At 42.7% G+C, this 27,763-nt stretch overlaps 1 protein-coding gene across 6 annotated transcripts in view; it reads left to right on the forward strand.

Moving 5' to 3' along the window:
• HIVEP2 (HIVEP zinc finger 2) overlaps positions 1–25,281 on the forward strand; it is a 146,835-nt gene extending 121,554 nt beyond the window's left edge. For all 6 annotated transcript variants that reach the window (XM_065680696.1, XM_065680695.1, XM_065680697.1 and 3 more), the window contains 6 exons: positions 1,049–6,661; positions 7,415–7,569; positions 11,956–12,131; positions 14,710–14,811; positions 15,349–16,259; positions 22,772–25,281. In XM_065680696.1, the coding sequence (XP_065536768.1) occupies positions 1,259–6,661; positions 7,415–7,569; positions 11,956–12,131; positions 14,710–14,811; positions 15,349–16,259; positions 22,772–23,590 (7,566 nt within the window). In that variant the 5' untranslated portion in view covers positions 1,049–1,258 and the 3' untranslated portion in view covers positions 23,591–25,281. The remainder of the gene's footprint in view (positions 1–1,048; positions 6,662–7,414; positions 7,570–11,955; positions 12,132–14,709; positions 14,812–15,348; positions 16,260–22,771) is intronic.
• Positions 25,282–27,763: the final 2,482 nt, after the last annotated feature.

A 27,763-nucleotide genomic window follows, 5' to 3' on the forward strand; every position in this document is an offset into this window, starting at 1 on the left:
CAGGAAGCCTACATCGTTCTTCAAATTCAAATGCTGTACTTTTCTATGAAAATCATACCTTTGAGCTTTTCTTCTTTATAATAGAGCTGTGGAAACCTATTGCATTTAAACATAGAAAGTGCATGCGTAGCTGGATGGAAATGTTTCGACACTGAAATCGTAAATGCTGAAGTCACATAAATACAGTCATAGCTCATTTCTGTAATACATGTTTTACCTCCAGCAAGACATTCTCACTAAGATTTAATTACTGATTGGAAGATGGAGATGTGGAAAGGTACCAACAGTGCTGTATTTGGAAAGCTTATTTGATACCTCTTTTGGCTGTTTAAAAGTAGTTTAAAAGGGTGATAAACACCTTCTTGTAAAAACACTTAGATGATCTAAGGTAAAAAGTGCCTCACTTCAGCCATCTTATAAATTTGGTATATACTCCAAGGTAGTTGTCTAGGATTTCTGCCTAGCTGACAGTGAGAAACAGGCAGCCCCATCGTGGAGGGCCCTGTGCATAAACATCCCCTGTGTTTGAAGCACCCATCATAATATGAAAAGATTCCTCTGGAAGTACTGCTCACACTCCTCTGACTTTAGAGGAGGGCCCGGTGACTAAAGTGCATGTCTGAACTGTAGATGAGTAATACCGAATAAGGTAATTCTCACCCATGGTGTCAGGACTCTATTCTCAGCTGTGATTTGCTATAAGAGCTGTGAAAGTAGGTGGTGGACTTTCTGAGAATTAAGCCCTTAAACTATCCCCTGAAAGCCTTCCCAAGCTACTGTTTAATTTGAAAAGTGTAGATCTCTGTTTTCTATTTCTAGGGCTTTTACTGAGTAGTGATTATGCTTGTGTGCAATCTCTGGAGCCAGACTTTACTGTGTCTGCTCACAAAAGGGAGTTTTGTGAAATGTAGTTACCTTTGCTTAAGTAAGTCCCTCAATACTTTTAATGTAAGGCTCAATAGAAGAGCAACTGACTGCATCAATGTTATTTAGCATGGCTGTATTAACTGGTGTGGGGGGTTTCTTTGTTTTTGATTTTTCCATACAGATAGCTGTGTCAAAATGGAGGAGATGAAGAGAGCGTTGCTCTAGTAGATCACAAATATCTCTGGGTCATTCTGCATCTCAGTATTTAATAACAATGGAAAATGTCCAAATGCTATAACAAGTCTTTGCAAATACATAATAAATGTTTAGGAAAGTTCCTGCCATGAACAGAACTGTATAATACTCACATTAGTGTACAGACACAAATCTAATGCCTATAGACTACTGCGTGGAAAGTTCCAAAGAGAAAGAAAAGTCTGTGAATTTGCAACAGCCCTGGAAAAATGGCAGCAACAAAACTTTAAAAAGCACAGCTTTGGACACACTCCATGTGTCTGCACAGCTTTCAAGTGAATTAGCACTTAAGACCTTGTGTAACAAAATGGACTCTGGGGACACAGCTATAGGGCAAAAAGCTACCTCAAGGTCTGGAGAAACTGCTAAAGTACCAAGTAGATGGAGGCAAGAACATTCAGCTGTTATTAAGATGAGCACTTTTGGCAATCAAGAAGTACAGAGGCAACCACAAATAGATCACGAGCAAATAGGAAACACAGCATCAGCACAACTTTTTGGTTCTGGGAAACTGGTATCATCAAATGAAGCTGCACAGCAAGTCACAGAGAAGCAATATCCACAGCATCGTCCAAGTCCTTATTCATGTCAACATTCACTTTCTTTCCCACAGCATTCATTGCCACAAGGCTTCTTGCACAACATAAAGCCACATCAGAGCTTGGAAGGCCCTCCGTGGCAGTATCCTAGCCACTTGCAATCAGTTGCCTCAGAGGACTTGTTTCCTTTTCATATGCATAGCCATAGCGGAGGTTTCTCGAGGAAGAAGATTTCAAGTTTGAACCCTGCATACAGCCAATATTCACAGAAATCTTTAGAACAATCAGAAGATGCTCACAAAAAGGAACACAAACCCAAAAAACCTGGCAAGTACATTTGTCCTTACTGTAATCGGGCTTGTGCCAAACCTAGTGTACTTAAAAAGCATATTAGATCTCATACTGGGGAGCGACCGTACCCTTGTGTTCCTTGTGGTTTCTCCTTCAAGACGAAGAGCAACCTTTACAAGCACAGGAAGTCACATGCCCATGCAATCAAGGCAGGATTGGTACCTTTCACAGAGTCAGCAGTCTCTAAATTGGACCTAGATGCCAGTTACATTGACGTGGAGGCTGAAATACATTCAGATGGCGAGCAGAGCACGGATACTGATGAGGAGACCCCACTCCTAATGGAAGGGTCTGACAAACTGAGCCCTGTCCCACAGCTCCCCCTGGACATTGGTAGCAGGAGCAGTTTTCACTCCTCCATGGAAGAGTCGTTGGTGGGGCCAATGAAAGTGCCCATTTTGATTATCCCTAAAAGTGGAATTCAGTTACCCAGTGAGAGTTCACCATATATTGGCTCTGATATGTTGCAAAACCCATCCTTAAGTACCAAGTCTGATGACTCTCATACAGTTAAACAGCGACTTGCACTAAGACTGTCAGAGAAAAAAGGGCAAGATTCTGAGCAGTCGTTAAACCTCCTGAGCCCACACAGTAAAGGAAGCACTGACTCTGGTTATTTTTCTCGCTCAGAAAGTGCTGAGCAGCAAATTAGCCCACCAAATACTAATGCAAAGTCTTATGAAGAGATCATCTTTGGGAAGTTCTATAGGATTAATCAAAGGACAGCACTAACAGTAGCCACAACGAATCAGGAACACAGTTTAATGGGTAGAAAGGGCAAAGCAGAGCCATTACCTCTTTTAAATAACAGATTAGATATCAAGATGCTTGAGGAACATATTACTCAGCTGACTCCAAATAAAGAAGAACTCATTGACTCCAGTAATTTGGGCACTATTAAATCTACACAAGTTTATCCAGGCGGCAATGCAGAATCTAGACAATCCCAGGCCACCACATCATCCATCAAAAATGAATCCAGTTTGTACCAAGTCAGTCAGCAGGGTGACATGCCTGTCCTTCTAGAGCCCCCAGTAGATTCCTCTCCTCTTATTAGAAGTAACTCCATGCCAACCTCTTCTGCAAACAGCCTAAGTATTCCCCCATCTCTGAGAGGAAGCCATTCATTTGATGAGAAGATGACTGGCTCAGATGATGTATTTTACCCCGGGACAGTGGGAATATCCCACCAAAGGATGTTGAGAAGGCAGGCTGCCTTTGAATTGCCCTCTGTGCAGGAGGGACACTCAGATTCAGACTATCATGGAAGACCAGGGAAAAATATCATTATTGCTTCCAGTAGACAGACAACAGGTGACAAAGGACCATTCTTAAAAGAGAAGACCTTTTATGACTATGATGCCAGTGGAAAGCACTACAGGAAGTGGGAAGAATTTGAAGCTCAGAAGCAGAGCTACAGGGACTCACCATCCTTAGGAGGGATGAGCAAGGTGGGAGAGTACTTTGTTGATCCATTCGGACAATCCCAGGCAGTGCCATCCATGCTTGGAACAACTTTTGAAAACAGAAAGCGCAGGAAAGAAGAGAGTGTTGGAGATGAGGAAGACAGCCCCATGCTTTGCAGCAGTACTACTGGAACCACGGGGGGAATTCAGCCTTTGGACTTAGATCCCAAATCCCAAATTCAGGAAGTGCCAAAGTGCGGGTTTGCCCTTCAAGGTCTGGACAATGCTGCCCATTGCCATGCTGAGCGTTTTGAAATCTGCAGGCCTTACTTGCAGTCTGGAAGCCCGGCTGCTTCTCTGGAAGACTCACCTTTAACTGCAGAACAAGAAAAGACCGCAGAATCACTGGCCAGAAAGCCCCCTGGAAATGTCATTTCTGTCATCCAGCACACAAATTCATTGAGCAGGCCAAACTCATTTGAAAGGTCTGAATCTACAGAAATTATTGCTTGCCAGCAGGAAAAGATCTACTCACCACCTGAAACATGTGAAAGTGAGATTTGTGAGTCCCCAATGAGCCCAGACCGAGCTCCACAAACAGAAACTTCTGACACCAGTAAGCCATCTCCATCCCAGCAGCCTCAGCCATATCATATACAACCTAGGTTGGTTCGCCAGCACAACATCCAGGTACCTGAAATTCGTGTCACAGAAGAGCCAGATAAGCCTGAGAAAGATAAAGAAGTGCAGAGTAAAGAGCAAGAGAGACCCACTGAAGAATTCCAGTGGCCTCAGAGAAGTGAAACCCTTTCTCAACTTCCAGCCGAAAAGCTACCACCCAAAAAGAAGCGTTTACGACTGGCTGACATGGAGCACTCCTCTGGAGAATCCAGCTTTGAGTCCACAGGTACAAGCCTCTCTCGCAGCCCTAGCCAAGAAAGTAATTTGTCCCACAGTTCAAGTTTCTCAATGTCCTTTGAAAGAGAGGAGAACATGAAGCTCATCACACCTTCCAAACAAGATGAGTTTGGAAAACAGTCTGAGTTTTTAACAGTTCCAGCTGGTGCTTACTCACTTTCCGTCCCTGGGCATCACCATCAGAGGGAAATGAGACGCTGCTCATCTGAACAGATGCCCTGTCCTCATGCTGCTGAAATCCCAGAGATCCGAAGTAAATCCTTTGATTATGGGAACCTGTCCCATGCCTCTTCAGCTGGGACACCCACTACGGCACTGTCTCCATCCCGAGAAAGGAAGAAATGCTTCTTGGTTCGCCAGGCTTCCTTCAGTGGTTTTCCAGAGATCTCCCAGACTGATCAGAGCACAGAACAAAGTATAAAGCAGGAGCAGATGGAACATGCACAGGCTGGTCTTCGCTCCTCCCAGCTCGCCTGGCATCACTCTCCTTCCTCTGTACTTCAGCCCATTCAGGTAGATGACTCTGGAAAACAGGCTATTGGCTCCTCTGCTCAACTTAGTAATAGCTCATCACACCTTGCCCAGCAACAAGCTCTTCTTGCAGACAGCTCAGAAATGTTAAGGACTTCCTTTATCCAACAAGCACCTTATATTCCTAGCAAACATCCATCAGAGCAGCAACAGCTATTTGCACATCAGGAAAAAGTCCCATTTGCCCCTATTCATAGCACCTTGTTTCAGTTCTCCTATCCAGCTGTCTGCATGGTTCACTTACCACCATCTCAGCAGCCTGTCTTGTGGCAGTCATGCACAGAACCTCTACACTTCCAGCATCATTTTGTACAACAGCTGCAGAAATCTTACGTCAAACAGCCTTTCCAAACAGATGCTCCTCCAAGTTATCACCTGGAACATGCGCCAGAGTATATTAGCAAGAAACCAGCTGATTATGTGCATGCTAAAGAGCAAGCATACCAGCATTACTCAGGAACATCTGGGCAGTATTCAAAAAATACTCTTGCTAAGTACCAGTCAGACCATAGCATTAAACCAACAGATACCTCCTCTGAGCAGCATCTTCAGACAGATTTTGACTCCCCAGGTGATGGATCTGTACAGTCTTTGCCAGGAACAGTTGTTCCTGTCAGAATTCAAACCCATGTGCCATCTTATGGTAGTGTCATGTACACAAGCATTTCCCAGATCCTTGGACAGAGTAACAGTCCTGCAATTGTAATTTGTAAAGTTGATGAGACTGTTTCTCAAAGAACATTGGCAACTAATGCAACCATGCAAGGAATTGGATTTAACATAGCTCAGATGCTGGGTCAGCATGGAGGGCTAGAAAAGTATCCTTTGTGGAAAGTGCCACAGACGTTACCACTTGGACTGGAGCCACGAATTCCCCTGTGTTTGCCTTCCAGTTCAGACATGGCTTCTACCTTAGGAGGAGGCAAACGAATGCTTTCACCTGCCAGCAGCTTGGAGCTCTTCATGGAGACCAAGCAGCAGAAACGAGTCAAAGAAGAAAAAATGTATGGGCAGATAGTTGAGGAACTAAGCGCAGTTGAGTTAACTAACTCAGATATAAAGAAAGATTTCCCAAGAGTGCAGAAGCCTCAGCTAGTTCGGCAGAGCTGTGCTACCGAGCCAAAAGAAAGTCTGCCATCCATGTCATCCTCATCACCACTGTCATCCTCATCATCTCAAGATTTCCCACCTGTCAGCATGACAGCAGCTGATGCTTTCCCACCGAGCAGGGAGAAACTTTCCAGTTTTGATTCCACGTCACCAGGGCAGAAGTCCAGTGGCCCTTCGGAAGGAAGAGACTCGCCAGAAGAGCTGGATGTGGATGAAACAGCTTCAGATATGAGCATGAGTCCACAGAGGTCTTCATTGCCACCAGGAGAAATTCAGCCAGAAGACCAGCTGAAACATCAAAAATTGCCTCTTGGGATGTTAGTCCAGGTGTCATCCAATGGCAGTGGGAAAGTCACAGGCTCAACCATTCTCCTGACAGACGTAGCAGATTTTCAGCAGATCCTTCAGTTCCCAAGTCTGCGCACTACTACTACTGTGAGCTGGTGTTTCTTAAACTATACGAAGCCCAATTACATACAGCAGCCAACCCTCAAATCTTCAGTTTATGCTTCATGGTGTATAAGTTCATGTAACCCAAACCCATCTGGGCTAAGTACAAAGACTACTTTAGCACTTTTAAGGTCCAAGCAAAAAAACACCACAGAAATCTACACTCTGGCTGCTATGCATAGACCTGGAGCTGGTAAACTGACATCATCAAGTGCATGGAAGCAGTTTGCTCAGGTAAATAAGAGGTTTTAATGAAATTAAATTTGCGTATCTTTATTTGAGAAAATATTAGTGAACTATGAAATGTAAGCTAGTGATTTTTTTTAAAAAAAAGGTTCCCCATTGGGAAATCAGACATTGACATCTTCCCATGATAACTTTTGAGCTTAAATTTACCCTTCTGCAAGCTCTGCTACTTCTGCTGTCTCTCTCTCCATTTTCAACATCAGATGTAAAAAGTGAGGCCTTTAAAGTCCTCCCTTCATGTGTGCCAGAGCCTGGTTAATTATCTCCTTTAATTTTGTCCTTTGTTTTTGCCATGTCCTGATTCAAACAGTATCAGGCACAAACAGTCATTTGCATTCGTAATTAAAGATTAAGTTAAAAATTAGTAGGGATCTTCAGTTCCATTTAATGCCTTTTACATACTTACTCTTCCTCATGAACTAAGCATTAGATAATGGTGCCAGGGAAAATTCTGTAATGGCAATAAATTACTTTCTAAGGTTTTTCCATCTCTGTTTTCCAAGATTTTTTTTTTTTTTTCTGAGGAAAGATATGGTGCTGTCTTTTCTGTCAAGACTCGTAAAAATTTGTTCATGCTGCCCCTTATCTTATTCTTAGTTAAATTAAATGGGACAAATTAATTCATCTTATAGAGTTCCATCAAAATAAGAGTTTGGCTTTTACCTGGAATGTTACTTGAAATGAAGTATGCGTTTATTGTGTGCTCCAGCAGTAACACCCTTCCTTGACTTTGTTCTACAGATGAAACACGAGCCATTCTTCTTGTTTGGCAGCAAGCTTGAAAAGAAAGTAGTGGGGAATATTATAAAAGAAAGAGTAAAAGGAGACATTCATGGAGATAAAGACATTACATCCAAACAAACTGAGCCGATACGAATTAAAATCTTTGAAGGAGGGTAAGAAAATACAACTGGAAATTTCAAGCTCAGCCTGTCATTTTAAAGAGATTTGAAAATTAATATGAATGAGTTCCGATGTGAACAGTCTCCTGTATTCCTGCCATGTCCTGTAGCTCCCAAATCTCTTCTTTTTTGTGTATATGTCAGTCTTAAAATAAACCTCAGGGTACCTGTATACTTACTGTTGGCTCTACTTTGCTATTAGGACAGTTATATTTTCTGTCTGTGTGAGAGCACTCACTCAGAACTGTTATTTTCATTCCTTTGGTCAAAAAGAAATGGATAATCAGTTAACATTTTGACGTTTTCTATACCATTTCTTTGTATTTAATGGCTTCAATGGGGTTATCTTTCCATTTTGAGATTCTGTGTACTTCCAGTAGTTTGAATGGGTTAGCTAGGCATGCTTGCTCTTACTCTTGTAATTTTTTATTATTTACTGAAGTCAGATTTTGGAGATAAAATGTAAGATGACAGTGAAATCTATGCCTAATCCATAGATCTGTCATGTATGGTTGATAAAACTGTGTTTGATTTTACCACGGCTGTCTGTCACTCAAGTGATAACAGAAACAAATGACAGAGAGGGAAAAAGGAGACCTGAAAGCCAATTAACATTGTTTGGAGGCTTGTGAAGCTCGTTATAAAAAGCAACTGAAATGGACACTTGTTTGCCTCAGCAGTGTAGTCTAAAATGGAAGATACTGTCCAATTTCTTTTACAGAATTCTGACACGATGCAATTAATATGCCAGTTGTTAGTAGTGAATAGTCAGGCGGCTGGACAAGATGTGTTTTTCTGTCTTACCAAACTCAGATGGTCTCACAGCACTGTTTTACTGAGGTAACTAAACAGGTCAGGATGGAGAAGTGAGAAATTTGTACATACATTTCCTTCTCCTGTCAGTTTGTACCCTTTAAAAATCTCAGTTGTCTCATTAACGTCATGTGTTTTAGCTTGACTTGAATAGTCTTCACTAAATTAACATTGGCATTTCTCTGTAGTCTGGAACACTGTAGGAGTATAGCCTATATCTCGCCTGAAAGGCTGAAAATGTTATTTTGGAGATTGTTGTAGGTATGCTGACCCAGACACCCTGATCCTGGCTGTTCTCTGTAGTTGTACATTGTCCCAGTACCCAAGCCAGTAGTCCGGCTGCACAAGAGTGATCCAAATTGAGGGGTGAACCTAAGTTTACGAGAAGTTTAAAGAGCTGCTGCTTCAACTCACACCCACTTTGGAGTATAAAATTTGCCTGCTTCCCACTATGTATCATTTCTGAATTTGGATCACCCAGCTGAAGATAGTCTGCACTATGTAAGCCAAGTGATGAGAGGTCAGAAGAGTAAAAGTGTGTTAAGAAAAGCAACTTAAAGGAGGATTCAGATCCATGCAAGCTGCTACAGATCACTCTATAAAATGCATTTACCATCTAATACCTTCTTAAGAAACTTTGTATGTTACTTACACCATCTCAGGTTTCCCTGTACACCAATAAGGTCTATGAAACTGTTTGTATAAAGTCATATAATTTACATATCACCTAGAAATGCCTTCTAGTAATACATGGCTATGTTTAGATACCCTTTTGAGTAAAACAAAACGTAAGAAACCTTGATGTGCAGATTAATTTTGAGGGGAGTGGGACACAGACACACACATAATCTGTGCAGTAGACTGGGACTTCATCAGTAGGAGCATATGACCTGCAAAGTGAATGAAATGATGTAGTATTAATCATAGAATCACAGAATAGTTTGGGTTGGAAGGGACCTTCAAAAGTTATCTAGTCCAACCCCCCTGCAATGAGCAAGGACATTATGGGTCCACTCTTTCCTTATACATCATAATTTTATTGTACATTTTATAGAAGCTATTTGTGGAAGGGTAGAATCATTCTTTTCATTACTTTGGCTATTTTTAAAATGGATTTAATATTCTTTAGATATTATAACCATGTCTTTCATTGTTTTCTGTCCTGACCTTTAATTTGTCTTCCTCTTTAGGTTTTTGTTTATGACTTCTAACAGCTAGTTTTTTGCATGCTTGTTTGCTCTTGGCTGTTTAGAGCTGTTCTGTTCTCCTCTATTCTGCTCTAGTCTCACCAAGCTCATCTTCTTACCATCTCAGCACGCACTGAAATAGTGCTCTGAACTGTGCAGCAAATGTCTGTCATCTTTGTTTCATGTTTTCTCCCATGGACAGACAAGTGTGCATGGTGATACCTTGTTTCAGCAGTGTTTTCATTTTGGTTTTAGTTTGACTTGGAGAGTGGATTTGCTTAAGCTTCTTGACTGCTTTAATTTTGTAAGCGTAAAGAAGGCAGTTCAGAATCCATAGTTGAGAAAGACCTATGGTTGTCAGTTTTCGGTTGGTGAGGAAGCCTGTTCACCAGGCAGGGAAATGCAGCTGCGCAGCTGCCTTGTGCCAGGGGAGTGGAGAGCTCCTACGGCAGATGGGCAGAAAGCAAATAGATGTTGCTGAGGATGAGTGAGAGGCTGAAGGAACAAAATGAATGGGGTTGAGACTAAAAGTGTAGATGTCACAGCACAGCACCACCTCACTGCACCAAAGCCTGTCGTGCCCATCCCAGCAAAATCAGACTGTAAGGAAAGATGAAAGAAGATAAATCGGCAGTCTTTCAAACAATATTGGGCATTTTGGGAGAAAGCCTGGACATAGCTGATGAAGCAGGGGATAGAGAAGTGACTAGGAGTTATTAGCATATACATATGAAGGAGAACTTGGGAAATGGGGCAGACAGAAAAGCAGAATCACAGAAATGTTAAACAAAAAATCCTGCTAGAGAGAGGGCTACATATTAAATGACATTAGACTGTGCCAGTTTTGCCCAATGAAGGAAAAGGGAAAGAGCCATCTTTATTGAAAAGGAGATGAAAAAAAATGTATTTAGGCATCCACATTTTAAAAAGGAGTGGATGTGTTTAGATGTTTTCCAACTTGTTTGGAAATGGCCTTTAAGATCATTAACTCCGACCTTTAACCCAAGACTGCCAAGTCCACCACTAAACAACGTCACTGAGGAATTAATGTAAACGTTTTTTGAACACCTCCAGGGATGGTGATTCTGGTCACTTCCCTGGGAAGCCTGTTCTAATACCTGATCACCCTTGTTTAATAGATAGCAAGATGGACATAAGAACAGGACTGTGTTTTATGTATTTCTAAGATACTAGTTTCAGTATTTAAACTGCCATTGATATAGCTGAACATATGGAAGAAGTGTTCATCTAAGAAAAGCACACTTGAAAAAAGTTTCAGCTCTGTAATCCAAAAATTTCCACTTGCTTCTTGTATCATCACATTAACAGAATCTTTCACACAGGCCCTTATTTATTTAAAGCGCTGACAGTACCAAGGGTATCTTGTGGGCTGCGCATCCACAGGGTGACTGAAAGTACTTTGTGCTTCTTAGGTAGGGGGCAATGGAGGACAGAGGGCAGAAAAAATTTGTTTCTCAGTTCTTGCAATTTCTGAATTTTATTTACGGTGAGTGAGGATGAAATTCTCTCCCTAAGGAATGCCCTGTGCTCTTCAAACCTCAGAACAGCTCCCCTGGGCCCTTTTATGTTTCATTATTAACAATTTATCATGGTAGTAAAGGCAACATACACCTTTAAATAGATTTCCATATCTTATTTATTATCTAACTACACACTATGTAATCAGCAAAAATAGCATGGAACGCTACCGCCTGTGCTAAGAAAATTTCTTTTAACAGCTTTCTGCTAAGTATGCAGTTTGGAAGTTTCCCGTTTTATTTCTGAAGCAGCACATACCTGAGTGAACTCAGCTTGGTGTCCCTTAGGGAGGGATCCGTCTTCAGGAACTTCAGGCATCTGTAGTGTAAATGCATACGTCTTTGCTAGACATCTGCGTTCCCTTTATGCTTAGTGGGGAGAAACGGGCATTTCCAGGATGTGATTTATCTGATCCCAAGGGATAAATACACTAAAACAGTTAAACGGACCGTGACGCAAAATGCTGTTTTCAGTGGCGGTAGATGCCTGCATTGTGTAAGACTACAGTAAACTGAAATAAATCCAACCTGCAGACTTGTATCTGGAGTTGTGCGGTGTCTGTAGGAATAATAGCCAATCTGTTTTCTGACAAGGTATTTATACTATTCTTATGCTCTAACTCTTTGGTTTCATATTGCTAAAACACCCTAGGACTAGTGCATTCCTTGAAAGGCAAATACTTTGTGAGTTCCAGACTGAAAGTTCAGTAGTTCCTATGGACTTCTGCTAATTTGTTTTGATTAGGTGTATGCAGGATGAGGATCAGATGCATAGAGGTGATGTTTATGCATGTATGTGACGTGGAGTCTCTGTGATTTAAGTGCTTGCTCCTTTCCAACAGGTATAAATCAAATGAGGATTATGTCTATGTCAGAGGTCGTGGCCGAGGAAAGTACATTTGTGAAGAATGTGGAATTCGTTGCAAAAAGCCAAGCATGCTCAAGAAACATATCCGCACTCATACTGATGTCCGGCCTTATGTATGCAAGTTGTGCAATTTTGCCTTCAAAACTAAAGGTACTTGACCCTTTTTGCTGAACTCTTGCCACTTCCCAAACAGATCTTGAGCTGTTTTGCCATCTGGAATCCAAGCACCCTTTGCAATCAAGGAGAGAATTTTCCTCGGAACAAAATTATTGTGTTTATATATAGAGGATTTCATCAGAGAGCTTCTTCTCTTCTGTTTAATTGATCCAGGGATTTTGGATAGCTTCATTGCAAGCTATAGGCTCTTGACTGGTCCATATGTCTGCAAAGAAAATGTAGTAGCATGAGAACCACCCTTACCAATAATACTTTCTGCCAAAAATGTTACATGGTGCAAATTTTGATTGCAGCAACACTTAAATGCTACCAGGATAATACTCTTGTTATGACATAATGTAGAAGCAGAGCATCAGCTGCTGAGGAAGACATGCCTTCACGGGCTTTACAGTGGGTCAGTTTCAAGTTTATAAATAATGTATGTCTCCCAGATGGGCCACTCCATCCACTGTGGCATTAATTATGAATAGAGATCTGATAGCTTGTGTTCGCATGTATTTATCAGCACAGAAAAAAGCTTCCATTTGTCACGCTGAGGCCACAGATAATTATATTCTTTGGAATCTGGATATGTGTTGCAACTATCTCCTTGAGAGAAAAAGATTAATCTTTTATTTTGGTAGCATTTCTTCGTAGCACAGCCCAGATGAGCCTTACATTCTCAGTTTCTTCCCTTTGGTAGACAAGGGAAATGGATTCTGGTCCCAGTGCGATGAATTTACTTGAAGAGGGACAGAGGAAACCGAAGGAAATTTCTCCCGAGATCCCAGCGCAGCTTCATGGCTGTTTTGAGGATTGAGAATTGTAATAGTTTCCATGACTCCAGCACTTCTTCCCCTGCCAAAGATGGGAATAGCTGATGGATGGTAGTAGACCTATCAACCTAATTTAAGATGAGAACTTTCATGGGGGTGTAGAGACAAAGACAAGGAGCTGCTCGTTTGTAGTCCCAATAGACCATTTGGTGAGCTGTTCTTGGATCATTGTTTACATTTGACACTGCTGGAGGAATGGGTCTTGAGGAGGTACTTGAAGGAGGATTGTGGTTTTGCAGCTGTGTTGAGAGATGGCATTCCAGGCAGAAGAGATGGGATGGAAAGAAATGTGAAATGGCTTGCTGAGGCTGGCATTTCCGGCAGAGAAGAAGAAACAGGGAGGAGGTGGTATGCTATTGCACAAGAAGGGCACAAGTAGGAAGAGACTAAGTTAGCCTTCGAAGTGCAAGAAGTGTTTAACTGATGGATTACTGCTTACGAGCAGTTGTCAGCCTCATAACTATTGTTGCTATTTTGCTAAGACCTTCAGAGGTACGTAGGATTTTAGTGTACACCTTGAGCACTTAGCCATGCAGAGGCACCAGTGGCTAAGTTAGACTTTTCATGCAGTGCACAGGCACAATGAAAAAACTCCTGTTGGGAAGAGAATTAATTTCAACTAGCTGAGACTGAAAGTCAGAGAAGAGCCTGGCTTGTGAGCTTCTAAGCACACCTCCACTATCCAACAGAGTGGTGCAGTGTTCCTGCCCCCAGGTTGCATGTACCACACGCACCATGTGGGGATGCTGGCTGGAGTCCTGGAAGCTGCATAGGAACATTCACAGAGTGCTTTCCTTGAGCTAAGAAGCACCATGTCTTGATAATGGGTTGGGTTTGCTTTTGCCACACTTTCCCTGTTGGTGTTGCAAATGTGCCCAAAGTGGCTTATCGATTAGAGATATATTCTTATATCTCCAGGTTGTTCTCAATGTTCTTTGCCATGAAATGTCTCTTGGGGCCAGTCTCAACCCAGTTTTCTTGTCTGTGAAAAAACAGACCAAGACAGGCACTCCAGAAAGTCAATAGTCTAGTGTTAGATTGCTCCCTCAGGGGAACTGGAGATCTGATTTCAAATCCCAGCTGTGTCTGGTTCAGATTCGTACTCCAAAGCGGGGAGCTGAACCTGGATTTCCCGCATCCCAGGTAAATGCAGTAAGGACAGCTTCTTCAAGTTCAGAGATTGCAGCTAGATGGTAAACTTGCAAAAAGAAAGTCTCCCATAAATGTCTTTTTTTGTGGGGGACTTTTCCTTCAAAGTGCTTTGAACATGCTGAACGTTTGGAACCTACATTTGAAGTAAATGAGAGAGCCCTCAGCTTAAAAGTACCCCTGTGAAACTAGGAGTGTGAGCCCTGAATGGCTGGTGTGGATTGGATTTACTTTGATGCCCAGGCAGACTGTACATATCACCAACACTGAGCCCAGGGATAGATAACATCAAAAAGAGAGTTTTTTAGCTTGCTGGGGTGCCTAAATGTCATGTGGAAAATTGGACAGATGCCTATATACCTCTCAGGCCCTGAGTTTAAGTTTGACTTTTTTTTAATGTAAAAACCCACTCTCATTAAAACAGGCTCTGAGGGCAATGGGCTGGATGAGTCAGCCCTGTCTGTTGGGTTTTTTTCTTAAACTAAAAACCCCCATCTGCAGCATAACGAAGTTAAGATACACCAAAACCTGACCTGGAGAGTGATCTTTGCTGTTGTCCATTAATTAAATTAATCTCTGACCCATAGGAAATCTGACAAAACATATGAAGTCTAAAGCACATATGAAAAAATGCCTGGAGCTTGGAGTATCAATGACATCCGTAGATGATGCTGAAACTGAAGAAGCAGGTATGTCAGAATGATTTAATTTTAGTTGGAATGGCCTCTGGAGTATGCAAATAACTCACTGCACTTTAGCATAGTGGATGGCATGGGAAAATATATTACGAGTATTTGGGGTATTTTTTAATTAAGAGGCATATTTTTAATAAACAGGAAGTATAAAAAATAAATCCAATCCATGTGTCTGAATTCCATTTTTTATGAAGATACATGAGGAGGAGCTAGAAGTAAAAGTATGATCTGTCGTCTTCTGTCCCATACAAAGTTTCCAATCTTTTTGATTTAGATGTGAGAGGTGGGAACTTTTAGTGAAGTTGCAAGATGGGGTAGGGTGAATTTACTTTTTATACTTCAAGTATAGATTGTAAAGTTATTACTATGAAAAATTATGGTTTGAGACTATAAAGAATGACGTTATGCAGCCATCCCAAATGAAAAGCATCTAGTGATGGCAGTGGGTGTGCTGGGTGGGGAATGAATATGGTAGAAGGTGTAAGAGATGGGGTATGTGCTCACCATTTTGACCTGCTGTGGCTGTTTCAGAAAACATGGAGGACATGCAGCAGGAGGCAGAGAAGAGTAGCAACCTAGCAGGCCTGTCAGCAGAACACCAGTTTTCTGACGCAGAGGAGTCAGATGGCGAGGATGGCGACGACAATGATGATGATGATGAAGATGAGGATGATTTTGATGATACTCAGGGAGACTCGACACCAAAAACCAGATCAAGAAGCACCAGCCCGCAGCCCCCTCGGTTCTCCTCCCTGTCAGTGAACTCGGCTGGGGCATCACAGGGAGCTTCCCCTGAGGGCTCCCTTCCTGTGGGACACTCCTCCCTCATCAGTTACTTGGTCACCTTACCTAGCATTCAGGTTACTCAGCTTATAACACCAAGTGACTCCTGTGAAGACTCACAGATGACAGAGTATCAGAGGTTTTTCCAGAGTAAGAGTACCGATTCAGAGCCCGATAAAGACAGGTTGGACATACCCAGCTGCATGGATGAGGATTATGTGGTTTCGTTAGACCCTAGTTCATCTCCGAGGGACCTCTCACCTTCCAGTCAACAGTCATCACCCGGCTATGATTCTTCACCCTATAGAGATAACTCACCAAAGAGGTATTTAATGCCAAAAGGGGATTTGTCACCCAGAAGGCATCTGTCACCCCGAAGAGATATTTCACCCATGAGGCACCTTTCCCCACGGAAGGAGGCTGTGCTGAGGAGAGAGTTATCACCAAGACGGGACGTGTCACCAAGACGTCACTTGTCACCAAGGAGACCAATGTCACCAGGGAAAGATGCATCTGTTCGAAGAGATTTATCTCCTAGGCGAGAGAGGAGATACATGGCCTCTGTTAGAGCAGCGTCTCCACGGAGGGGCTTATACCATAATCCAGCATTGTCCATGGGTCAATATTTACAGTCCGAATCTTTTCCAGTGGGGCATTCAGTAAGTATGAAAGAATATTTTCACTCCTGTTGTCAGAAATAGTATACTTTCCTAACTTGTGCACAGTATTTTCAGCTTTTTAGAAGAAGAAGGCGTAAGCTTTGAGCCCTGGTGGGATGTCCTGGAACAAATACAACAAATTTGGAATAGACAGGGACCACATCAGGCTGTTGATTCAGTTAAATGCAATAGAGTCTGTCTAAGCGTTAAATGTTCATTTGGTTCAAACCTGAGTAGCTCCATTACCTTCAAGGAAGTTAGGCTGGCTTACCTTAATTGCCCCATTTTTGTTATATTTATTATATATATTGTAGCACATTATGTTATTTTTAAGTGGTCCAGGGAAGTTATATGGCATTTGGGGCTTGTTTCTTCACTGTAAAACCTTTTACTTCTCACACTGTCAGATGGGATCAAGCCCAAATCAGGACTTAATGCCCTGATGCTGCAGTGTAGTGCCCATCACTGAGTATTGTTTAATGGAATAAAAATCTAAAATAAATGGAACCTCTGGGAAAACAGGGTACCCATTGAAATCAGGATCTGGAGTTTAAAGGATAGTATTGAGTAAGGATACAGGAGCAGGAAGCTGTCTGCCCTGCAGAAAGTGCTATCACAAACTGGCCCTGTTTTGGCAGGGACAAAACCATCTGGGTGGAAAGGGAGATATGCAAAACCTGCACAGCTGCTGTCTGCGCTGTTCTGTTTTGGTAAATCAGCTCTCTGAAACTGCTGTCTTGGCACTTTTGACTGGTCCTAGCATTCACAAAATACTCTCTCCACAAATAGGTTTGGTCTTTAGAGTTAAGGAGTGGTCTCACTATATATTATTTAGTTATTTATTTAGCATGTTCCCCTCACCATGCTTGATGTTGCTGCTGCTTTCTCACTGCCATCCTCATCACCCCATATGTGTGTGTTTAACCCAGGCAAACTATGAGAGGCTCACACTGCCTCAGGGCTCCTGCCTCTCTGCTCTCCTCCTGGCAGGGCTCTCTCATCCCTGCTTCCCCATTGACAGTCTTCTTGGCTCTTTGTGTAGTCTTTGTGGTGCTTCTCAGACACAAGATGCCACCAGCCTGGAATATCCGGAAGTGGCTTCCAGCTTCTCAGGGGGAAAAGGCAAAGCTGCAATGTGAGCAGCCATATGTGTAGATAGTCTCACACATCTTGGACATGGGCCCACTACCTAGTGAGTTGTTTGAGAGAGTAGCAGAGAGGGGTGACTAAGTGGCCCTTGAGGAAGGGCATGCTGAAACCCTGCCGCACTCTCATAGGGATGATCACTGTGTAACAGAGAGGATACAAATCCTGCCAGCAGTTCTACAAACACAGTAAGGAAGTACAACAGAGGATAAAGAGCCACCAGTTTGACAGTCATGATGTCTTAGTATCAAATGGAAGGGATTATGTGAGATGCTACAGCTGACATTGTGCAGGAACTCCCAGTCCCTAATGTCCACATGACACATTTCCACTGGTATCCTGTAGTAGAGATTTTGGATGTGTCATGATGCTGGCAAAAGAGTATGTAACAGTCACCCTTGGCCATCTGACAGTTCTTGCTGTAATGTTTGCCTTGTGTGTTATACACACCTTCCAGCAAGGCGTTTAACACATTGTAAGGACTCCTTCTGTGGAAAGTCCACCATGCCAGATGGGCTTTTAACACTTGTTTTTGAGGTTCGATCAGCCATGTGGCAGTGAAAAACTCAATGTAGAAATCATTTGTCATACAGAAAGTGTTGGTAACTCAGTGGCATGTTGAGTGTTCTGAAAGAGAATTCCAGACCTCAGTACAGCCACCTGAATACAGACATCACTGTAAGTGGAGCCCAGGCAAATTTAAATGAGGAAATGACAAGTGAGGATGATTGCCCATCTTAACAAATGGCTGCAAAGAAGAAAAGACTAATTCCTTACCTCTTGATGCCTTTCTAGAAGACATATTTTAGCCGAACAGTAGTTGAGTTTAGGTGAAACACAAGTTACTATACACAGTGTGTGGGAAGACAAATAACACCTGAGCTTGCTGTAAATGAAAGCTGTCAGAGAAGAAAAAAGGAATAAAGGCTGTTTTTCACTTTCAGAGCAGTGAAATCCAGCAAATCAGAACATGATTAGCAACTGTATCAGTGATGCATGGGCCAGCTTCAAGTCCTGCTCCCTCTTTCAGAGCTGTATTGGGTTCCCAGTCCTTGGAGGAATGAGAGTGGTCTTGTGCTTCTGGTGCCTGCAGTTCCCAGAAGAGGCCAGTTTTCTTTCTTCTGCACTGAAATCAATGTGTTTGTTCTAGTTACTTTGGCCAGTGCTGATGTAGTTCCCCTTCATGTTGTTTCCCCTTGAATGTTCATGAGTTTTGGTGGTCTTGTGCAAAGAGCTTGTAAAGTGCTCCAGCATTGAAAGTACCACATAGGAAGCAGTTGAAATAATTTCTTCAGGAAGTGGAAAAGAGCGTGAGGAAAGTAGCTGGTTTTGTTGGTTGTACAAAAATACAGAAAAAAATACCTCTTTTTCTTTGGCATTTAATAACAGGATGCACTCTTGCAACCAGGATACTCTCTGCAAAGTAGCCTAAGGCCCTGGTTGATGCTGGTGTACATTTGGCTTTGGCAAGTTAAATTGGCATCTTTAAATTTAAAGGCGTTCCCCCTGCTGTCTAGATACGTTCATGATCTTCTCATCTGTCAATGCTAGAGGTTTATTGCCTTTCTGAGGAGGCTGGTGCTATTATTGAAGAGCTCTGATTCTTCTTGCCAGTCGTTTTATGCCAGTCCTGAGCAAAGAAGAGATGGGAAGGCTGCTTTTGAATGCTGCACCATGAATGCCTTCCTGTTACCATTTTAGTTCAGATCAGGCAATGTCTCTTGTCACATTTGTCGTGCTTTGACCCACGCTGCAGACCAGTCTTGGAATAAGTGACCTGGATTATTTTCAGCTGAAATTCAATGGAAAAATGTGCTCCAGGAATGCAGCAGGTGCACTTAAATTTAAAGTAGGTATTCAAGTGAGTGAGAAGAGATCGTGTCAGGTTAGTCCAAAGCAACCTTCCCCTCCAACCCCACAACATGTATATTGTTAACATGGGATCCAGCACCAGCAGTTCTACTCTGTTCCTGCTTGTCCTCACTGCTAGGGCACCCTGCTACTTCCCATCATGGACCAGAGCTTTTGCCTGTTCTTCCAGTCCCAGAGCTAGTCAAAATGAGTCTTTGAATATATCTTGCTGTGAGCAGTCCAAACTTGTCTGTAGGAGGTAGCTTCTAGGAGGTAGTCCATTTTAGCTTGGTGTTTAGCTGTTGCACCTCTCATTTGTTTTGGAGTCTGAAATATTCAGGAGGGATGAAAGGCACCTCTACATCCACTTGAAAGTTGATAATACTTAAGGTCCTTTGATCATCCCAGACATAAGGATATTAAATCCCTTCCCTAGCACTCAATAGTTTGTCATCTTCAGCATTCCTGTACAGAGAGCCAGTGTAAAACTCTTAAAGTCCAGGTGAACTGTAAATAGATCCACTGGTGTATGTGGGCTGTGGTGGTGCATTCTTAGGACTGAAGATTGAGCTGATCCTGAAGCTGAAGTCCACACGTATTTATAGTCATTACGTCAGTAATATGCTGCATTATTGAATTTCACAATAGAGTTCAATATTTTCTGGTTTTTAACCTTAAAAAGCCTCAATTACATTATGATGCAGTAATCAAAGAGATTGTTTTCCACCCGGCATCTTTTTGTAGGCTGTGGGCTGGGACTGCCAGGAGGACATCTGTGAAGTGTGCTTGGCTTTGAAAAGCAATCTATCTTCCTCTTAATCCCCTGTGGCCTGTTTTGGGTCCTGTACCAGATACAGGGTAAACCTACCTCATCACTGGGACCTTGGAAGCTGGATATGTCTTTGCTCAGGGATGTGATGTAGCAGTCTGGCCTTATGACCAGGTCAGAGAGTTTAGTGAAAAGCTGCTACAGAATATCATTGGGAAATTGTATGTCACCTGGAGTTGGAGGGAAATAGGCTAAATTGCAACTAATGCGAATGCATAGGAAACAAGCTATATTCCCATCGCCTGACAGAGTAACTTTTCTCACTGCGCGGGCAGCAACCCCTTCTGACTGCACTGCAAAAAGATCCTGTGACTTTCTGCACTGTGCTCAGTTGTGGGATCTAATACCCTGTCAACAGAATAAAATCTTTGGATTTTCAGGATGTTCGTGTAAAGTAGGCAACTCTTCTAATACTCAGTCTTTCCCCATGAATATGTGTATGTGTATCTGCTTGTAGGTATAAAAGTGCTAGCTATTGGTAAAGGAAATAAAAACAGGGCAAGAGGTATGAACAGTTATTATTGCCATAACCATTTATGCTGGCCATTTCCAAACTCATCTGCCAGAGCTAGAGAAAGATAATCCGATATGTGCTTAGCCAGGCTTGGAAGGCATCCAGTGGGCATGCACACACTGCCACTGTCTATGTGAAAATTAGGCATATGAGACATATATTGGCTGATACTGCTGATCTTGAAGCATGTAGCAGTTTCTATCATATTAGCCACCTATATCCAACAAGGACAGACTGTTTTCCTGTTCCCTTTTGAAACTGTGGCAGGGTACAGCATGAAGTCAGTGTCTTCCTCAGTTACAGATTTCTGTGTGACTAAGTTTGTTCTTTGATGAGTTTTGCTCTCCTTTTTTTTTTTTTGGTAGCTTTTGCTCTATTTCCCTTAGCCCAGTTTCACATCCGATGCAATAGTGACAAATGTCTTGGCTTAGGAAACAGCTGAGAGGACAGTATGACAGAAATGGCTTGACAGACCAAAGATGGGAAAAAAAAAGGAGGCAAGCAGCTGTGCAGAGGTGAGGTTAGTGATAGGAAGGACTGACAGGGTAGGTGAACTATGTCTTGTGGCTTGGCAACTGCAGTTTATTCTGTAAATTTTTCCCCATTCAGCTGTATAATGTGCTGTCACTGTGCTTTCTTATGACAGTTTCTCTTTTATGAGACTCAAGTGTCTCACTTTCTGAATAGGACAATTCCCAACATAGATTAGCCTCTGAATAATAGCATCTCTTAAGTTTGTGTCTGATGATTATGGGTCACCCTTCCTGTCTCAGCTTTGATTTATATCAAACCAGACAAAGCATCTGAGCACAGTGAGACTGAGCCACTGGGTAGCACAGAAACTGAATCTTTAATTGCCCCTTAAACCAGTTCCCCAGGATGGGGTCAAGAGGTTGCTTAAGGCCTGGAGAGCTAGGATTTCCCAGCAGTGAAGTGCTGCCACTTAAATGCGTTGGCATTTAGCAGTGCAGTCCTCAGGCTGCCACACCAAGTCTGTGGTAGCAGTGCAGCTGCGGGGCAATTGATAGGTGTCTGGACGATTTGCAGAGCAGAGATAAGCATTTTCATTCATTTAATTTCCTATGGGAGTCCCTGAGAGTTATGTGGCCAAATCCCACACATAATTATGAAGAAGTCATCCTGCACTTCTGTCATCATTATTCCTCTGGTCAGCAATAAATGATACTTATTTGTTGGATGGAAAACAAATTTTAAAAGTTAAGAATGAAAAAAAGAGAAACCCAAAAGCCCAGGGCACATTTAACACTGGGTAGAGATGGAGCTATTTGTTCTTCCGAGGCAGGAACTAATGGGAAGGCACTGAGAATGTCAATATTGTGAGAATGGTTTTTATTAGCCATCACAAAATCCCTCATTCTTCTCAATCTCATTATGAGTGGTGAATCTCCCTGCCACAGAACCATCATTTTCACTCACAGCTTATGTCTGTGCTTTTGTTATTATTTATTGTTTACATTACAGATAGGCCAGAATGGCACTCCATTGTCATAATGGCATTGTCATAATTGGTCCTGCACTCCCATGGAAATGCCCATCCCCTTTCATCAAGGATTGGGTAAAGCTCGTGGGGTGCAAGTGCCTTCTCTGAGGCTGCAGAACAGGGCCTTTCAGCAAGCAGAAAGTACGTACCTGCAGTCAGATTTTTCCCATGCTGCTCAGCAGCAGTGGTGAGCAGGGAGTGTTTGGATGTGTATTTCTCTGCAACAAGGTCTTGATACCCAGTGTGGACTGCCAATACCAGCACATTTTGCACAGTCCTCTAAAAGAGAGGACCAGATGGATCTCCTGGCCAAATTTCTCCTGGGGAATGAAACTCTATCTACCCCAAATTCTCTCTACAGTTTCAGTTGAATATAATGCTCTTCACTTCCTGACCTAAATTGCTGCATTGTATTGCTGAACACTTAACTAGCTGCTGCCTTTCACCTCAGAGGTATGAGCCCTGTGGGGCTGAGCTAAGCAAAACCACCTCTGTGTTTTGGATAAGCAATTAGTGGAGTTTTCCAGATGCTTTGGGATCTATCTGGATGAAAGGTGCTGCATGAATGGGAGGCTGTGTTGGACAGGAAGGCAGATAGGTGGTTTGGCAGCCGGACAGGAATTTTGCTAGTAGCAGTGCTGACATTTCTTTTGTTTTTTTTCTGGTTACAGAGAAGGGGGTTGTCTCAGGGGCCTTACTTCAATGTATATGGAGAAAAAGGAGGCATGGAGCACCGCAGGTCTAGCCAGTTCCCCGAAGATCCGAGCGACTATGTCTTCAGTCATCTTCCACTACACTCCCAGCAACAGATCCGAGCACCCATCCCCATGATGCCTATCGGTGGTATCCAGATGGTCCATTCAGTACCAGTGGCCCTTTCAGGTTTACATTCTCCGTCCACTCTGGCCCTGCAGAGAGAGGGCTCTGAAGATAAGCAAAGAGGAACTGCAGAAATCCTTACAAAAGAATCGTATAGTATTTCTAAGCACCATGAGAAACGTACCTCTCCGCACAGCTTGCACCTCACCGCTCCCTCCAGCACGCCCTCCTCTTCGCTGCTGTTGCTGGCGCAGAGCACGTCAGAGGACAGTGTTGTAGCCACCGAGAGGGAGCAGGAGGAGAACATACAGACTTGTACAAAAGCCATAGCCTCTCTGCGAATCGCCACAGAAGAAGCCGTTCTGCATGGGGCGGAGCAGCTGCAGAGGCCTTCTGAGCCTCACCAGAAACCCTTAGAAACTGCACATTTTAGCATTAAACACTTTAGTGGATCTGAGCCAGGCCAGCCCTGTGCCTCAGCCACCCATCCTGACTTGCACGGTGGTGAACAGGACAGTTTTGGTACATCACAGACTGCGTTAGCGCATCCCACCTTTTACAGCAAGAGCTTTGTGGACGTCCGGCAGCTGGGCTTTCACAGCAGGAGCGACCCCCCATCAAGCACACAGGAAAGAAAAGAGCTGTCATCTGAGAAGAGCAAGCCGCATTGATCTGAGATGCATGGAGACTTTCACCCGTACATTTACCCCACTTCCTTCTTTTTTTTTTTTTTCTAGAGATAGAAGAAGTATTCAACTTTACAGCATGCCTGTTCTAAGTTACAGTAGTTTGCTATTATATATACTTTTGTTATAGCAAAAGAATTAGATAAAATAACAAGTCATCATGAGCCTGACCAAAACTAAATTTGAAATTCTTATTGGGTCTGGTACTTTTAAATTGTACAGATGTTTGTGCCTTTTCTTTACTTTGCTTATATTCTTATAAGCATTTTTTAAGCAGTAATTTGTACATATTTTAGAATTTGTGTATCTGCTTTGTAATAAATGTAATTTCTTTCCTTTTTTGGACACTTGGATCTAAATGATGTAAAGCAAAACAGCATCAATATATGTGAGGTTGCACTAAAACATATTTTTATATGATTAAAACTGAACAGCTTTTATGTACAGCTCTGATTCTGTAATACTAATATTTATTTACTTTGTTTCATAAATTGTAAATTTTTTTCTTAATGTTGTGGATTGCTTTTCTATGTGAAGCATGGGATTTACTGTTGCGTAATTAGAACAAAATGTATATTGTAAAACAAGATATTTAAACTAGAGTATCTTATCTTATTCTGCACTTATGCATTAGTTAAAAAAAAAAAGATAAAGGATGTATCAGTCAGTTCTTAACTCTTGTAATTTTTTTTTGTCTCGTTTGCCGGATTGACTATAACTTAAGTGCTGATTGTGATTTTAAACTGATAGTACCGTAAAGCATTAAAGTAAAACAATGTGCTATTGTGAGTTTTTTCAAAGCTTTATAAAACAGTTATAAATATATTAAAAGTATTTGGTCTTATGTGAACATGTTGATCTATATATTCCTTTAAAAAGCTATGGGAAAACATTCCACCCCATGTAAATATGTGCATCACTGGTGCTGTCTGTGTAACTCACCGGGACAGGCGAGGTTTGCTGTGCTGCCAGGCACGGGGCCAGGGCACTGCTGGCTGCCAGGAAGAGTCGTCCAGCAGCAGGGTGGCGAGGCCCGTATGGCCGCATGGGGCTGGGTGAGGAGCCGGCCCGCTGGCTGGACAAGCGGCATCCTGCCAAGCCCCAGCAGTCCCCTGCTCGCCGGGGCTGACGGTGGGGAGTAGCTGTCATTCAGAGGTGCCCTGAAGTGTCAGAGAGGGGTTGGACTGGGGAGGAAAGGTGTTTTGTTGCACTTGAACACCACAGCTGGTCACTCCCTACAGCGGTACCTGAGTCAGCTTCAAGGGAGGCTCCCATCCTATCCCACTGATGGAGGACCACAGCCCTGCTGCTGAGGCAGAGAGCTCCACCACCCTGTCTCTTGAAGGAGTGGGATTCATGGGCAAGAAAGTCATAGTCTTCCAGAGCAGGGTGTCCATCTGGATTGGGCTTGCTCCAGGGGAAAGTCAGGAGGAGGCCAGGCTAGTGTTTGAACACATGTGGTGGGTTACCACTACCACCAGCAGCATGCGTGCGTGCATGCACGCACGCACGCACTCAGACACACACACACACACGGAGATGAAAGAAACCAACAACCTGGATTATATTTTGTGCTATTTAGTGGATTATAAATCTGTGAAACCAAGTTTGTATATTGACTTACAATACATTTAAGGAGTGTTCTTTAAAAAGAAATAAATATACAGTTACATGCATGAGGTGTCTAGTCTTCATGTGTTCTTTGAGTTTTCCAAGTTTATTGGCCTTCCAGTATATTGTAAGAGCCTTTTTATTCCCAAGTGTTGCTTTCCTGCACAAGAAGCGCCCGTAAGAATGTGGGCAGCAGCAAAAAAAATGTGGATCCTGTTTTGTCCTCCTCAGATATTATCAAACTAAACCAGTTTATTTCTTCAATAATACCATGTGGGGGCAGAAGCACAGCTGGTATGTTGTCGTAATACTAGCATGATGGCATATGACTAGTGTAATACCATAGTGGACGGTGACTGCTTCTAACCATTAAAGGTTAGTTTCTCATACCCATTGCAGTGTTCCTACCTTTATTTCAGATCATTATGGTAACCTTGCCAAGATAAGTGTATGACAGAGAACTGGCTCATCTCAGGCTGGGGAGAGGAGAAGCAGTATGTGTAGCTGGAGGTCAGCTGCTTGTTGGATCCTGCATCCATAAGGAAAAAAAAGAGAAGTCAGTTATAAATTTTAAATAAATAAGCCTTATATGGTAAAAGCTTGTCTCTTCTCCTTGGCTGCCTGGCTGTATTGAGAACAAAATGCTCTGCGCAATGATCAGCTGATCAGGTAATCACAGATACTTTATTAAAAGGGAATCAAGCAACCCCTGATGGTAAATGCTCTATTAACACTGCCTTTATAAGCAACCCCCTTACAATGGGAGTTATCTTTGGCTTGTTTGATTATTTTAATTAATTTGCAGCTGCAATTTACCCTCCACCTTTTCAGCCTTAGGGCACTATTCTTTTTTTTAATAATCATTGAGCAAGTATCACTGAAATTGCATGTGATACTTTTGGATTACAATGGAGAAACCCTAAAGAGGTTCCAGGTACTTCACTTACTTACAAACATAATTGTGTTTTCTTAATGAGTTCATGTTTATACAATGCTGTGAAAAAAGCATATCCTCATACAAGGCCTAGGCATCAATAATGACCACTTTTCATGCTTTGGGAAGGGTGTGGAGGAGAAAGGCAAACACATCTCACAAAATCTTCTCAGGCCCGAGCAGCGTTTGGACCCAACCTAGCAGCTACAGCAACCAGGACCGGGGAGGGGAGGCGGGCAGATAATTTCTTGACCTCTCTGCCTGCTCTTCCCAGTGCAGCCTGCCCAGAGCCATCAGCTGTAGTGACAGCATGTGGCTGTGTTCGTGCTGAGTTGAGACTCTGTATGTACCTCAAGCCTATGGGCTCGGGCTAAGGGCTGTGGGAATGAAGCTGCACGGCTCCTGGATGGGGCTGTTGTTCTCTGAGGGTGATGGGGAGCGGGTTCTTCCAAAATATGTGGTGCAGTGGGTGCACATAGGTCTGGTGGGATCAAGAAGAGTTAACTCGGGTCTCTCATGTAAAAGTAATGTGTTTTTAAAAGGGATGAAAGGAAGAGATTTAACAGGGCGCTCTAGAAAACTGCAGCATCAAATGAGAGTTTTTATATGTCGTGTGCTATAGAATTTCTAAGTCAGGAATATAATTACCTATTATATTGTTCAAGGAGGTTATAATTTTCTATGAAGATCCATATGCCTTTTCTGTAAAGCACAAGGAAAATACAGATGCTCTGGCAAGCTCTCTTTATTCCCTTCTACAGAATACTGTCACCAGAGTCACTTCAGGATTTATTTGCGTCAGCAAAACAGCAAACATATTGGTCTCATATAACTGCCTGCACAATCCTCTTACAAAGCTTTAGATTCTGACTCAGGGTAGTTACTCCTTCGCATGTTAAATACCTTTATGTGGACTTCCCTGCTGCAGGACACATTGCCAGCAGTGGATAAGAAATAGCACCAATAACGGACATCATTACCTATAACAGACCCTAATTGAGTCAAGTGACTTAAATACAAAAATTTCAGCCCAAGATTTCTGCAGTGAGCTCCTGTTTAGCCCCAGTGGCAGCTAGAATTACAAGATGCCTTCTTGCACTAAAGCCGTCTCCTGCTTTCAGGCATGATCTGAACTTCTCTCCTTGTCACTTCTTCTTGCCTTTTACCCTCCCAACCTGACCTGGACACCAGAAACCACGTATTTCATAGCCTAGATCCTCAAAGGGACCTACCCTGCTGAGTGAGTCTTTGAAAATACCTGACATGTGATGAAATGTGCCTCCCCGTTGAATTATAATTCTGGCAAGTGCTGTCACCACCTCTAACAGATTAGCCTAATGACTTAGTCCCCCTCCCTGGTTATCTAATGAAACCTCCTACATCTGTGTTAAAACTGGCTAGATCAACATCTCCAGTCTTCTAGGAAGGGGGCCCTAAATACACCACAAGGAATAGAAGAGTCTTTTCATTCCTACTGAAGTTCTACTACTGTGAAGCAAAAAACTCAAGATGCACTGGGCCATCAAGATTGTAGCCTATTCTCCCCAGGAAGAAAAGCTGTTTGGATGTGCCCTGCTCAGTAGGGAGAGAGCCATCTGGAAGGACAGTGAGTA

The sequence above is a fragment of the Lathamus discolor genome, chromosome 5 (genome assembly GCF_037157495.1).
Source record: "Lathamus discolor isolate bLatDis1 chromosome 5, bLatDis1.hap1, whole genome shotgun sequence".
NCBI classification, from domain to species: Eukaryota; Metazoa; Chordata; class Aves; order Psittaciformes; family Psittacidae; genus Lathamus; species Lathamus discolor.